General features: G+C 37.4%; 1 protein-coding gene across 2 annotated transcripts in view; it reads right to left on the reverse strand.

Moving 5' to 3' along the window:
* LOC129427380 (alpha-1,6-mannosylglycoprotein 6-beta-N-acetylglucosaminyltransferase B) overlaps positions 1–15,780 on the reverse strand; it is a 196,859-nt gene that overhangs the window by 48,530 nt on the left and 132,549 nt on the right. For both annotated transcript variants that reach the window (XM_055183826.2, XM_055183819.2), the window contains one exon: positions 12,570–12,700. In XM_055183826.2, coding sequence (XP_055039801.2) covers positions 12,570–12,700 — 131 coding nt within the window. The remainder of the gene's footprint in view (positions 1–12,569; positions 12,701–15,780) is intronic.

Consider the following 15,780-nt stretch of genomic DNA (forward strand, 5'->3'; position numbering starts at 1 on the left):
TGTCATCTCTGTTTGCAAACACGCAAAAGGTCTATAGGCAAGGCACTTTTACTTTTGAATACCTTAGCATATTTCTTTTGGCCATCATTTCACACTTGAAAAAACTCATTCATGCTTTTCTCCTGAACCTACATAGACGAGCCTTTGGCAAAAACAAATGCATGTAGAACAGCTGCACACGCCACTGACCCCGTTCAAATTTCAATTTTAAAGTTTTTGCACTAGTTCAGAGTGATATTGAGAAGTAAAGTACAATAAATATTTGTCATGAATTAATACTCAACTTGTACTAAACTTCTATGAGCTTACAAATATGTAAAACATTTTAATTTCATTGTTTAATAAAACCTTGTAACAGGAATTGTTTTTCAATAATATTAATGCAAAGTATGTTTTTGCCCCTAACACAGGGCACAATGTATTACATCTCCTATGCCAAAACCAAGACCGTAAACAGATTTCTTTAATGCTTTTATATACGGTTTCAGCAGCAACAACATAAACAAACTGCTTTTTGTGGACTAAACGCAACTTCCAGTAGACTTCCAAGTAGAATCAATAACAACAGAGTCATTTACATTAGTTTATTTCTGATAACAAGGGAAATACATGACAAGTAAATTACCTTTGTTCATGTATTATATCTAATGCGCATCAACCATTACACTGTGTAAAATGAATGTATACAATTTTAGCTACAGGTCTTTGAATTCTTGTCCTGGCTGCCAAACCTCTCCTTACAGTTGTGATACATGCTCAACGTCTCCCCTCGTCTTTAGCAAACCAAAACGTTATTTTCGACATTTTATTTTATTGTTTCAGAGATCAGTTATAGAGACCACTAACCAGACCGATAAATAAATACGTGATGTCTGCTCAAATGTGCTAACCTCCATGCTACATACAGTATATGCTACACAACACCAAAGCCTTTCCAAAGCATACACTCTAAAAACCCAGCGTTGGGTCCAAAAGGGGACGAGCCCAGCCCATTGGGTTGGAATTTAACCTGTGCTGGGTTGTTTCAACCCGAAACGCTGGGTTGTTTTAACCCATTGTTGGGTCAAATATACATTTTTTCTTGGCTAATTTAACCCAACGGCTGGGCTCGTCCCTTTTTGACCCAACGCTGAGTTGAAAATAACCCAGCATTTTTTTGATTGTAACCACAAATCCAATCATACCGCGAGGGTAGCACAAAATGTCACAACACTGGGCAGTGACAAAGAAGGAATAAGCAAATGCTAGGACCATTCCAAGCTGGGATGCCTATTCAGGTGTTAACCTAAGCAAAGTGTCAATCCACTGTCTGGCTCAAGAAACCAGGCATAGTTTTTATCACATCCTTATTTTATCTTTATTCAATTTATCTTTATATCAAACTCTTCTTTTATATTTTGTTCTTTTTTTAAAGGCCTTTTCCTTGTAAGATGGAAAGACATGTCTAGTTTAATATGACACATACTATTTATCATATTAATAGACTAAATGTCCGAAGACGTATAAACCATCTTTATTAGATGTACAATAAAATTTGCAATAATACTGTATAATATTTTTATTATATATAGGCTCTATACATTCAATAATTTTCATTTGAAATCTTTCCTGTAAAGCTGCTTTGAAGCAATGAATCACTGTAAAAAAGTGCAATATAAATGTGACTTGACATAACTGCTAGCTTTGTCTGGCAGCGTTAGCCCTGCTTGTTCAAATAAATCAAAATGCTTCTCCTTTCCCATTCCCTTTTGTAATTAATAGTTGTAAAGCTTTGCATTTTCATCATTGATTAGTCCTACACGTATAGCAAACAGAAGACTGGTGTTTGTGCATGCATGTCAGGTGTGATTACTCTTGATTTTAGTTTTTTTTTAGGCTATAATGTGCCTTAAGAAGGTATTATTGTACAGTTTCACCTTCTTTACCAGCTTTTTAGTCAGCTAATGTAGTATTTTAAGTCAAATACATTTTATTGTCTCTCCAGATGCACTTTTAAAAGAAATACTTTGCGACACTGTGAATCATGAGCCACATGCTTCTTTCAGAAAAAAAAATACAAATGTATCTTTGTATTGGGATAGTACATTTAGGTACAAAAGTGCACTTTTAGAAAAGGAACCGCTCCAGTGACAACTTTTCTACTTTTTTTTTCTGAGAGTGTGCAGATACACAGACAACAGCTGTCTTATGCTGCGTTTACACCAACCGCGTCAAAATCGCATCTACCGCGCCTAGTTTGCCGCATGAACAGTTTGAATGCAATGCTTGCTTTTTATTCCTGTCTCTATAGAAATAAGAACTTGTGTCGTATAACTCCGGGTGACTGCTTATGGACAATATCAAGCGTTCCTTCATGTTGAATGAGTGTCTCCGGGCGTCCTGATTGGTTAACGCCGCGCGAAATTCCGCCAAAGTTCAAATTTTTCAACTCGGGCAAATTCGCGTCAAACACAAAATGCACAAAAAGCACCATTCGCGAGTATCGCGCAAGGTGCTCAATTCCCACCATTCGCACGAACTAGAAGCGAGAATGAAGCGGAATCATGTCTTCGGCGCTGCGCCAAACGCCTCATTCGCACCGCGAGACTTCCAGACGCGCGGCAACGCGTCTTCACATTGACTTAAGATTGAAATCACTTACGCTTCACGCCTCTACTGCTGCTGGTGTAAACGCAACATTATGATGATATTATGATAAAATTTCATATTTTTTGTCCACTTTCAACCGCCTGATTACTTTGAGGAGATGGGGATGGTCTTTGGGGTCCCTTTGCTGGACAGGATTAAATTGATGTGAACTAATATTATATCAGAGTACCACTGCTTGTATTGTTAGTAAATATGATGCACACAGTTTTGTTCATGTACAGTCTTGTTCAAAATAATAGCAGTACAATGTGACTAACCAGAATAATCAAGGTTTTTAGTATATTTTTTTATTGCTACGTGGCAAACAAGTTACCAGTAGGTTCAGTAGATTCTCAGAAAACAAATGAGACCCAGCATTCATGATATGCACGCTCTTAAGGCTGTGCAATTGGGCAATTAGTTGAATTAGTTGAAAGGGGTGTGTTCAAAAAAATAGCAGTGTGGCATTCAATCACTGAGGTCATCAATTTTGTGAAGAAACAGGTGTGAATCAGGTGGCCCCTATTTAAGGATGAAGCCAACACTTGTTGAACATGCATTAGAAAGCTGAGGAAAATGGGTCGTTCAAGACATTGTTCAGAAGAACAGCGTACTTTGATTAAAAAGTTGATTGGAGAGGGGAAAACCTATAAAGAGGTGCAAAAAATGATAGGCTGTTCAGCTAAAATGATCTCCAATGCCTTAAAATGGAGAGCAAAACCAGAGAGACGTGGAAGAAAGCGGAAGACAACCATCAAAATGGATAAAAGAATAACCAGAATGGCAAAGGTCAGCCAATGATCACCTCCAGGATGATCAAAGACAGTCTGGAGTTACCTGTAAGTACTGTGACAGTTAGAAGACGTCTGTGTGAAGCTAATCTATTTTCAAGAATCCCCCGCAAAGTCCCTCTGTTAAAAAAAAAGGCATGTGCAGAAGAGGTTACAATTTGCCAAAGAACACATCAACTGGCCTAAAGAGAAATGGAGGAAGATTTTGTGGACTGATGAGAGTAAAATTGTTCTTTTTGGGTCCAAGGGCCACAGGCAGTTTGTGAGACGACCCCCAAACTCTGAATTCAAGACACAGAACACAGTGAAGACAGTCAAGCATGGAGGTGAAAGCATCATGATATGGGCATGTTTATCCTACTATGGTGTTGGGCATATTTATCGCATTCCAGGGATGATGGATCAGTTTGCATATGTTAAAATACTTGAAAAGGTCATGTTGCCCTATGCTGAAGAGGACATGCCCTTGAAATGGTTGTTTCAACAAGACAATGACCCAAAACACACTAGTAAACGGGCAAAGTCTTGGTTCCAAACCAACAAAATTAATGTTATGGAGTGGCCAGCCCAATCTCCAGACCTTAATCCAATTGCGAACTTGTGGGGTGCTATCAGACCTGCTGTTTCTGAAGCAAAACCACGCACTGTAAATGAATTGTGCAAGGGAGTTACAGAATCAGGGCGTGGAATAACAGCTGAGAGGTGCCACAAGTTGGTTGACTCCATGCCACACAGATGTCAAGCAGTTTTAAAAAACTGTGGTCATACAACTAAATATTAGTTTAGTGATTCACAGGATTGCTAAATCCCAGAAAAAAAAATGTTTGTACAAAATAGTTTTGAGTTTGTACAGTCAAAGGAAGACACTGCTATTTTTTTGAACACACCCCTTTCAACTAATTGCCCAATTGCACAGCCTTAAGAGCGTTTTCTGAGAATCTACTGAACCTACTGGTAACTTGTTTGCCACGTAGCAATAAAAAATATACTAAAAACCTTGATTATTCTGGTTAGTCACATTGTACTGCTATTATTTTGAACAAGACTGTATATGTAAGGGCTTTCAAAGCATTGGATGAAATAAACTTGAGCAACTTTCACATGCTCGCAAAATGAAGCAAAAATGAAAAAGGTGGAGAGCAGCCAATTTCCTTTATTCAATGACAGCCATACCACTGTGGGTTCACGCTAGAAGTCAGGACAGATGGAAAACATTCAACCATTACATCAATAGGTGGAAAGTAGGCAGTCTTTTGTGGCTGTTTGAACACATTCGGCCACATGAGTTTACACCACAAACGGTTTTATATAGCTGTATCATCTGTTTGAGTGGTTGATTTATAGTTAATTATCAATCTATTATGCACTGTTAGAAAATGCCATAAAAATGGTCAAATGACTGGCAGCAGCTGTAAAATTCAAGTAAAATGTCTTAATTCCAATAATGTCCAAAAACAATAACTGTACATATTTATTAATACAATGTTTATTTTCTCCAGATCATTATGATCAAACACCAAGTGACCAATAAAAGAAAAAGTGAACGAGATATGATTTTCTTCACATTTTACCCATCCACTGCATGTCATGAACAGACACAAATACTGGACAACTATCACTGCAACACCAAAACACTTCCTGCCAGGAATCGAACCAACAACATCTGACTGTTTTCAACGGTTTCGTGACATTTCTTTTTTAGTGTGTGTATATGTAAAATGCAATACCTAAAGCTAATGAATTGATCCTTTTTCTAAAATGCATTATTCTAAACACAAATTTGTCCATTGTGGCCCTCTATCCACAATTAGACTGACTGCAATGTTAAGATGTAGCTTTTAACACCAGAACAGTGGGTGGTTTCTTTTATAATTTCTGGACAATGGCATTTCCTATATACGCAGCAGTTAAAGGGCAGTATTAATTATTTACTTATTTAAATCATTACACCATTAATAATTTAAACAGCTCCACAGGCAAGTCTTACACCTAATTTCTTATTACCATTAGGGGTTTTGAAAGCAAATAGATTTCAATGCGCAAGCAAGGAATTTCTGCTGGATAAAACTTGTCACGGCTTGATCATACCTATTTGAACCAAAAGCAATATAAAGAGTGTCCGTAGAAGTTCAAAGTTTACCCATTGGGCATTTAAGGACCCAATCATTCTTGTAACCCAAAATTGCTTTGCCTCTCAGCCATAATGAACATGCATTTGTAGGTTAAGAGTAACAGACGATGTGCTATTACAAGAAGTGAGATGACATTCAAAAAAATCAATAGCAGGCCTCATTAAAGTTAACATTAAAGATTTCTGCCTATCTTAAGAAAGGCAGCACTGCGTTAATGACATCTATGTTATCGATCTCTGTATGCAAACCTAGTGTGAAACCTAGCTGGAAATGCATAAATCTGTATTTATTTCAATTGCAATTTCAACGAAAATCTATAATTAATCGCCGCACACACACTTCAAAGTTTCAGTAGGGCCTCACAGCAGAACACAACATCCAGGGGTTGGATCCAGATGTAGGAGGTGGAGCAAGATCGAAATCCAATGGTAGAGATGGATCCCTTCCCACTTTTTTTCAATGGTTGGCTGTTTTACCACAAGAAACATCTTTAAACTTGTTTTAACGCGTCTGTGCTTAGCCATTAGGAAACACATCTCCCTCACAGAAGGTTTACTTTTCTTACAAATGTTCTTGATATTGATAAGAGCAAACAATGGAGATCATGGGTTGCAACTAATTGCAGGCTGCAACAACGCATATATGCTGTTTTTTTTCTGGCGGAGCAAAGTATATAAAGTGAGAGGAATTGGATCTAGATCCAACCTCGCCCCCTGGATGTCGGGTTCTGCTGAGAGGACGATCTCCAAAGTTTCGGGTGTGACAACCGCCTCTAAATGCAGGGATGAATCCCTTTAAGGATTAGTCAATTTTCTTTAAAAAAATCCAGATAATTTACTCACCACCATGTCATCCAGGGTGTTGATGTCTTTCTTTGTTCAGTCGAGAGGAAGTTGTGTTTTTTGAGGAGGACATTCCAGGATTTTTCTCATTTTAATGGACTTTAATAGACACCAACAATTAATACTTAACTCAACACTTAACAGTTTTTTTCAATGGAGTTTCAAAGGACTTTAACCTTTTAAGCGTCACCCCACCCTATTGAGTTAAGTCTACACTCTTGGAGCTTTCAAACAAAATACAGTTTGTCATGATTAGATAAGAATTCATATGCAAACACTGAAGTAAATGTAAACGTCCTGCTGGTGGGATAGTGACATTTAGCAGAAAATAAATGTTTTGAGGCACACTCTCTTCATAAACGAATCAATTACTCTCCCTACATAATTTATTTTATAAAACACTGTTGAAATGTCTATTCTTGAGGCTTAGATCTTTCCAACGATATATAGTTTGTAGTGATAGATTAAAATTTACATCAACAATATTAATGCAAACTTAGGTGTCCCGTATTCGGGACGGCGACGCCTAACAGTCCAAACAATCACAAACAAGGCATAAGGGTCTTATCTAGCGAAACCATTGTCATTTATGACAAGAAAAATAAAAATGGACTTAACTCACTTAACTCAACACTTAACAGTTTTTAAAAGACTCTAAAAGATCCCAAACGAGGCATAAGGGTCTATATAGTTTTCCTCAAAAAACATAATTTCTTCTCGACTGAACAAGAAAGACATTAGCATTTTGGATGACATGGTGGTGAGCAAACCATCTGGACTTTTCAAAGAAAATGGACTAATCCTTTAAATGTGTGCAGAACAAGGCTCCCTCCCAAAACGGCAATGATTGACACAAATGTAACCATAGCAACATTTTTCTTCTGTGTTTAGCATACGGTGTATTGAAATTTAGTTATAGGCATACAGCATTACCTTACATGTATGTACATTACATCTTATATGCATTATGGATACTGGATTTTGTATACTGTATGTTTCTAAAATATTAAAGTGGCAGGTGTAGGTTGTGATATATTTTGACCTTATTACGGGCATGTTCTTATTCTGTTTTTCTTGCAAGATCTGGCAACACAAGTTAGTGCTGGTACCTCATATTCTGTACCACACATATAGAAGAAAATGTTATGTCTCATGTTTAAAGGTGTCATCACTGTGTTGTGTGAGTTCCTGAAGTATCTCCTGCAGTGTAACTTGGCGAAATGAATCCCTTTAGTGACTTACCACTATCTAAAATATTCATTATAAACTACTTTCGGAGTTCTTTCTGAGCTACCTCCCCGCAGGTGAAACATACAAAATAGTGTTACCAAAGTAATTTATCAATTTAAGCGAGTGCAAATATGATGTGTGGCATTTAGCGACATTTAATTTTTTTAGCTACTTTCCATTGAATATAGTTACTGATCGCCCAAGTGTTTTAAGTGTTTTGTTGTAGTACACAGCATTGCTCATTTAAAAATACAATCCTCTATTTAGTATTAAAATGTTTATTTTTGCATTAACTTTCCATATAATTTAAAGACAACATAAAATGCACAAAATGAGGCTGTTTTACTTTCTTACTAAATGATCCTGAACTTACTGTGCCCATTACACTGGTGCATGTTCTTACAAAGAAAAGATTTTGTATTTGTAATATTTCATCAGAAAGTAATAACTTTCTTTGCCTGAAAAACACTTTTATTCCTGCTAATTCCTTTATTTCTTCAACTTCTTCCCCCCAGCCACTTGGCTCCATTCTGTCATGTAAAACCCACTTTTTACGATCCATCAATTCTCAATAGGTTAAATCAAATTCTTCCTTTTTAACTTTCAATGGGTGATTTTACAGAAACAAGGTTTTCTTGCTCTTTTGAAATAAAAGGGCTCGTGGGGTTGTGGGGCCCTAGGCAAGATCACGAAGATGGGCCCCAATAGAAGCAATGTAATTCTGTATTAGTTTCAGAATGGTCATGTGCGAATAACTCAGATCTTATTCTAATATTAAATCTTGATGTATCAGAGCGTAAAAAATGTGGACCTGTATTATAAGGGATGAGGTGGAAAACATCGAGCTGCAACATCGGACAGGTGTTCCCTTTTCGATTGGAAAAGAAAATAATCTCCCAACGTGCAACTGACATCAAAACCCGACCTCGGCTTGACGTCAAAACCTAAAGTCACACTGGCGTCAAAACCCAACTCGGACTGACTCAGCACATCTATGAGTATACTTATGTTCTGTTGCAGACTTGCATGATTGCGACCACCTGTATCGCCTGTAGGATGGGCCAGGCCTGGTATTATGTAATGCTCATTTCATGTTCAGCATAACCATTTATTAAAACTGAGATAAAACAGCTCATTTACTCTTTCCCCACCATTGACGAGTTACCTCGTCAATTAAGAGAAAACCTGTTTAATCCGCTTACCCACATCCTGTCCCTACCATGTATATATATATATATATATACATGGTAGGGACAGGATGTGGGTAAGCCAGTGTTCTGTATATATGTATATATGTATATATATATATATATATATATATATATATATATATATATATATATATATATATATATATATATATATATATATATATATATATATATATATATATATATTAATCTCCCCCAAGGGTTTTTGTCCTTCTATAGTTTTCCCAGAGGGGTTTTTCTTCTAGGGGGTTTTTCATCCCCGGGAGAGTCAGCCAACTTTGGCTTAACTTGGCACTTTACTGTATACATTACATTATTACTACTCGCTTGTACGGTTTATTCTTTGCCGCTGTATTATACTTCTTATATTATCTATTGATTATTCTGTTCTTTCCTAGTGCTTGTTATTCACAAACCTTTAAACTAGAATGTCAAGAGAAAATGTTTATATGTGACCCAACAATGGGTTAATACAACCCAGCATTTTGGTTGAAACAACACACCATACGTCAAATTACATCTCAACGGGCTGGCATTTTTTTTTTAGAGTTTTTGTAAAATATTTTTAGATTTTAAGTAAATTATTTTTATGTTACAAAGATATAGCATTAAATAACGAAAATGCCCCCTTTAATAAATATTCCTTACTAATTTCTTTATTGATTTAGCTTCAAGAGAGAGAATTTGGTTCAGTCACAAGTGACCAAACAGCAAATAAGAATGAGGGGGGAAGTAAAGTGATTGCCTTTCCCATCTCTAAGTGTACAGTTGTTGTGTCGAGCTGAGTGACACTTGCACAATGAAAGCGAATGGGCTGCCATTACGCCTGGAGGAAACTGTCAGGGTTTAGGGACTTCAGAGTGCAGATAGGTTTAAAATGGCAACCTGTCAAACAAACAGACACGACAATACGCACCTCAAAAACAACTCGGGCACAAGGCACAGAATAACTCAGCGCCGAGGAAAATGGCAGTAAAACTTTCAGGTTTAAATGAGGAGGCTTCACTCTTCAAAGCCTTGTAGCTTCACATAACTGCTGGGGAGCGTTTGCTCTCATCAAAACCAAATCTCTGCTCCCAAGCGCCCGCGGTTGGAGCACACTCTCTGATTAAGGTCTGCTGCTTGTCAAATCTTTTATATCATTTTTTTTTTAGACTAGATCTAGAGGGTGGGTGCAGTTTCCTCTGGCGATGTTCACAGCCTGACTTGCTTGATGCGGCAGTATGTTCGTTTTTTTTTCTTGCTTTGAAGCATGCGAGGCAGCCGATGTTATTTGCTGTCAGCACGTCCAAACGCCACTTTAGTGCAATCAGTGTGCCCAACAAGGCATGATAGGACTCAAGCAATCAATCCCTGTGTGTTCTGTCAGATACACGAGCTCAAAACAAGTCTACAGCAGAGAGCGAACAGTATTTTTAAATGCTGAGCAGTGGGGATGGATGATATGACGCAGTGTACCATGCAATGGTGACAATGTGCCAACTGGAAACGATTTGTTATAGTTTTATACAGTGGTGGATTTAGATGAATATCAATGTGCTGTTTTACAATATTTACACTTATTACACTGTACTCTAAAATGCTTGATTCTGATTAGTCTGTCGTGACAAGGTTTGTTATTCTGAGATAAACTAATAACACACGGATGCGGCAAATCTTTTGGACAGGAACAGATTAATATTACACAAAAATGTAATATAAATATGTATTTTAATATATATATATATTTACAAATAATTAAACCAAATGTGTTTGTGATATTTGAACTTCATGTCTTATCTTAAAACCGAAAGTAAACAGGTTTTCTTTACGGTAGGTCAGCATTTGTTAAAAATTAGCAAATAAAATATTTGTAATGTTCCCTTATCTTACTTATGAAGTAAACAGCCATGTAATTAGCGGAATAATGTATAGTCAGCCGGTGGTTATCGCATAATAATCCCCTTCAGTGTGACACAAGACCCTCCATTTCACGTCGGGGCTCATGTAAGTGATAAAGCATGTCCTGGGTGTGCAACGCCTAGTACTATGCAAAATCTTATATGCTTATAATTCCAATATGCATATTTCTATCCATGTGATGGTAGAAATCAGAAAAATTATCATCGCTGTATGATCAAACTCTCTAATCTCCAAAACTTTTTTTTTAGTTTTTTTTTTGGGCCATTTTTGCCTTTATTGGAGAGAAAGTAATTAGGGAGATGACAGAAAAGTATAGGGTGAAGAGAGGGGTAAGGGATTGGCGAAGGACCTCGAGCCGGGATTCGAACTCGGGTTGCCAGAAGTGCATCAGCACCATGTGTCGGAGCACCGTCCACCACACCATCGGCTCCGACAAAACTTTTATTTTTAATTAAAGGTGCAGTGTGCAATTTTTAGAAGGATCTCATGACATAAATGCTAAATATTATACAAAACTATATTATTAGTGGCGTATAAAGACCTTTCATAATGAACATTTATGTTTTATTACCTTAGAATGAGACGTTTTTATCTACATACACCGAGGGTTCCTTTACATGGAAGTCGCCATTTTGTCCCGCCATGTTTCTACAGAAGCTGTTAACGGACAAACTTTTTTACTAAGTTGTCCCATACGATGACATGTTTGTCTGGTGGCGGCGAACGTGGGTTCTCTATGCGTTTCTAAAGCGAGGGGTGAGCAGTGGACTGAGCCGTTGGTTGCTATGCGCAACCTCACCACAAGATGCCGCAAAAATTTTACACACTGCACCTTTAAACACTGCGTTTATCAAAGTTGATAGTTTGGTTTTATATATGGCCAGACACTTGCATGTGTTAAAATTTTTACCGAAATCAAGCTCAGAGGAAGATAAACTGTTTTTGACCAGCTGGTAGAGATGTGTGTTATGTCTGTCATTGGAATGAGTGCATCAATTATGTTTTCATCATATTATTAAGTTTATTGTAGCGACATAGACACTTTTTCTGTCATTTGGTTGAAAATGAGTATAACAGTAGATGACTTGACTCCATTAATGTAACCAGAATATTTAAATAAAATGTGTGAAACAAAAAGAGAGTTTGTAAACATTTTGTGTTCCTTCTTACTCCACTCCAAACCAGTAAAAAGCCCTAATCGGACAGTAATTGCTTCTCATAAGGATGTCTGTAAAAGTATATTTGCATGCCTCCTCTGCAATAGAGATAAAGATAAATTTGTGGTAGATGTGTGAGTTTATAATTCGAAACACCGGGAAATGTGCTGCTTATGTGGTTTTAATTACATGATCATTCACATGACCCGGATACTTGATTACGTGTATATGGAATATGTGTAATTGAATACATTTTAAAATTGTATTTATCATTTGTTGCTGGTAATAGACGTGTTTGCGATTTTCTTCTCTTCATCAGCTCCCACTTGCTGTAGTGGAGCAATGATGAAACCTTATTTTGAGCATACACACGCTTTATAAATCATGGTTATTGTGGGGTTTTTTTTAGGTTAGTCTATGCTTCCTAGACTCTAGCTAGTTACTGTCTTTTGTTTGTTAATTCAGGTTTTGCTCTTTTCTGAGTAATAGCTACCTGGCAGAATAAAAAAAAATAAAACTATGCTTTTATGCTAGCCCAAACCTGAGGTTGTAGTTTGTCCTGAACACGTTCAAATTTCTTTATACAAAAACATTTTTGTTGTTTTCCACTCCTGACCCCTAGGCCTAAAGGGTAAATGGAAATGTCATATAGTAATGCAGGATTTTGCATTCTTACCTTCCACATGTTGGGCTCTTTGCCATAAACCACTGCCATGTTGCTGACTTTGTCTCTTTGTATGTTCAGTCTTTCAGTTTGGTTTAATTCCTCGGTCACAAAACCCATGAAGGAATTATCAGGGGTGTGTGCTGCAGAAGAAACACAACAGTTTTAATAAACAGTTTAAATCAGTCAGAATTACAGTACAATTGGTTTATACTATGATTTCACTCTCCGGTAAAATCACTTCAAAATTCACAATCTCTTATGCTTTAGTGCTTTAACCCCTTTAAATTCATTTTTAACGATATTTTAAACAATATTTTAAAGATTTTTCAATGTCTCCAGCTCCAGAGACTATTTATTATAACACTCAACCGATAAACCTCATCAATTAAATTATTAATGATCATCATTAACAATCATTAACACGCCATTACAGAAAGAAGTTTCCTTGTTGTGTCTAATAATAATATATGCAAATGAGGATTTGTGCGCATATGTTATACTGGCACACAGCCTCTCTCCAGGTTTATGTGAGAACAGATGCTCCTCTCCTCATGTAAGCACATCGTGGATCACTGCTTACAGATGCTCTGCTCCTATGGCATCTGCTAACAAATACATTGAACTCTAAACCTTAAAATCTAAACCCTGAGAGCATTCTCGTGTGCTTACCAAACATCTATTACAGGTTAAGGTTACGATGAACTTTATTATCATCGAGTACAGATGCAATGAAATACTCAAAGGTGTCATATCATATTTTTAGAATTTTATAAAATACATTAATTTAGCATAAATTCTGTGTAATTAAACCTCAAAAAATAAACAGCACTACTTGTATCATTTAATTACATCTTTAGAATGTATTATGTCATACATTTTCTTTGGGGGGCCACAAAGGGCACAAGGGGGGCACTGTATCTAAGCACCGAGATTGCTAAAAACAACTTTATTTTGTGTATTTGCTGCAATACAATGTGTTCACATGGTTTGTGTTTTTAAAAAATATTCCCACATACCATACATTATTGTTGCTCCTCTATGCTCTGCCTCACTGAATGCGTATATATTTTACAAAGCTCACTGTTCTGAAAAGCGCAGTGTCCTCCGATTGACCAGCTAACCAGTACATTGTGATTGGCCTGAAGAACACCGGAAATGTGATGCCGCTTCTGCTACTATGTTTGGAAGATTAGCTCAGAATGCAATACTGACAGGAGTTAATATGTTCTTATCAATATGAGCCGAATCTGATCCAGAAAATGCAGATGACCAAGCTGATCGATCAACTTTGCCAGTGCAGCTTGAGCAGGATGTACCTGATTGATAAGGTAAGGATACTACATAAAACCATGTTTTTGTGATCGTAGACACCACAAACAACACGCGCTACTCTGCGCTGCTCAAATCTTGCGTTTGAATCATGGTTTAGTCAGTAATAAATTATTTATATAAAAAAACATAGACTACTTACAGGCGGTGAGTCGGAAGTGGACAGAATTATGATAATGATCGTTGTGTCCACGTCAACAGATCAAGAAATAAACTGTTGCCTACAATCCGTCTGTTTGTTGTAGTCCAAGAAAACAGATTAAAGTTGGAAACGATAACTCACGTCATCTTTTAATTTGGGATTTGTACCTTTTGCATATCGTTAACATCTATTATTACACACTTAAACCAAAGGAAATGTAAAAGTGTGAATCGGGTAATAGGTGCTATTTAGGATTTGAAGAATGTGGTTACTGTTGTATTGCATACATATACAACATTTAAAGATCATAGAGGAGTATTAAACAGGGAGCAACACAACTGGGGATATTTTACACACATTACTGTAAGTGATTGATGACATGCAATCTTGCCACCTCGCATTTTCCATTTAATTGAGAGGTTTTGTGCCAACGCAGCACCAGCTTAACAACATCTATTACTTCTTTTGCTTATGAGGCCTCTACTGTAAATACTGTGAGTCATGCATTTAAGTGATGCCCAATAAAACCAACAAAAGATTGACATTTATTTCTTATTAAAATTTATGTCTCACAGTCTGGAGAAGAGTGTCGTTCATTAATAGAGCTCTAGGCAACCTGCCATTATGAATGTTATAGTCGACTTCTGCTGTTGTTCTTAGAAAGGTATTTGACGTTTAATTGGTTGTCAATGAAATCACCCCTGATTTATCGGTCATTCACACTTTGCACAAGGAGGGCAAGACACAAAAGGTCATTTTAAAAGAGGCTGGCTGTTCACAGAGCTCTGTGTTCAAGCACATTAATAGAGAGGCGAAGGGAAGGAAAAGATGTGGTAGAAAAAAGCGTACAAGCAATAGAGATAACTGCACCCTGGAGAGGATTGTGAAACAAAACTCATTCAAAAATGTGGGGGAGATTCACAAAGAATAAACTGCAGCTGGAGTCAGCGCTTCAAGAAGCACTATGCACAGACGCATGCAAGACATGGGTTTCAGCTGTCGCATTCCTTGTGTCAAGCCACTCTTGAACAACAGACAGTGTCAAAAGTGTCTCGGACTGGACTGCTGCTGAGTGGTCCAAAGTTATGTTCTCTGATTAAGTAAATTTGGCATTTCCTTGGGATATCAGGGTCCCAGAGTCTGAAGGAAGAGAGGAGAGGCACACAATCCACGTTGCTTAAGGTCCAGTGTAAAGTTTCCACAGTCAGTGATGGTTTGGGATGCCATGTCATCTGCTGGTGTTGGGTCACTGTGTTTTCTGAGGTCCAAGGTCAATGCAGACATATACCAGGAAGTTTTAGAGCACTTCATGCATTTCTGCTGCTGACCAACTTTATGGAGATGCAGATTTCATTTTCCAACAGGACATGGCACCTGCACATAGTGGCAAAGCTACCAGTACCTGGTTTAAGGTCCATGGTATCCCTGTTCTAAATTGGCCAGAAAATCTATGGGGTATTGTGAAGAGGAAGCTGCGATATGCCAGACCCAACAATGCAGAAGGCCAGTATCAGAGCAACCTGGGCTCTCATAACACCTGAGCAGTGCCACAGACTGATCGACTCCATGCCATGCTGCAGTAATTCATGCAAAAAGAGTATTGTAGGAGCTGTACATGCTCATACTTTTCAAGTTCATACTTTTCAGTTGGCCAAGATTTCTAAAATCCTTTCTTTGTATTGGTCTTAAGAAATATTCTAATTTTCAGAGATACTGAATTTGGGATTTTCCTTAGTTGTCAGTTATAAT

This window comes from Misgurnus anguillicaudatus, chromosome 19 (assembly GCF_027580225.2).
Source record: "Misgurnus anguillicaudatus chromosome 19, ASM2758022v2, whole genome shotgun sequence".
NCBI lineage: Eukaryota > Metazoa > Chordata > Actinopteri > Cypriniformes > Cobitidae > Misgurnus > Misgurnus anguillicaudatus.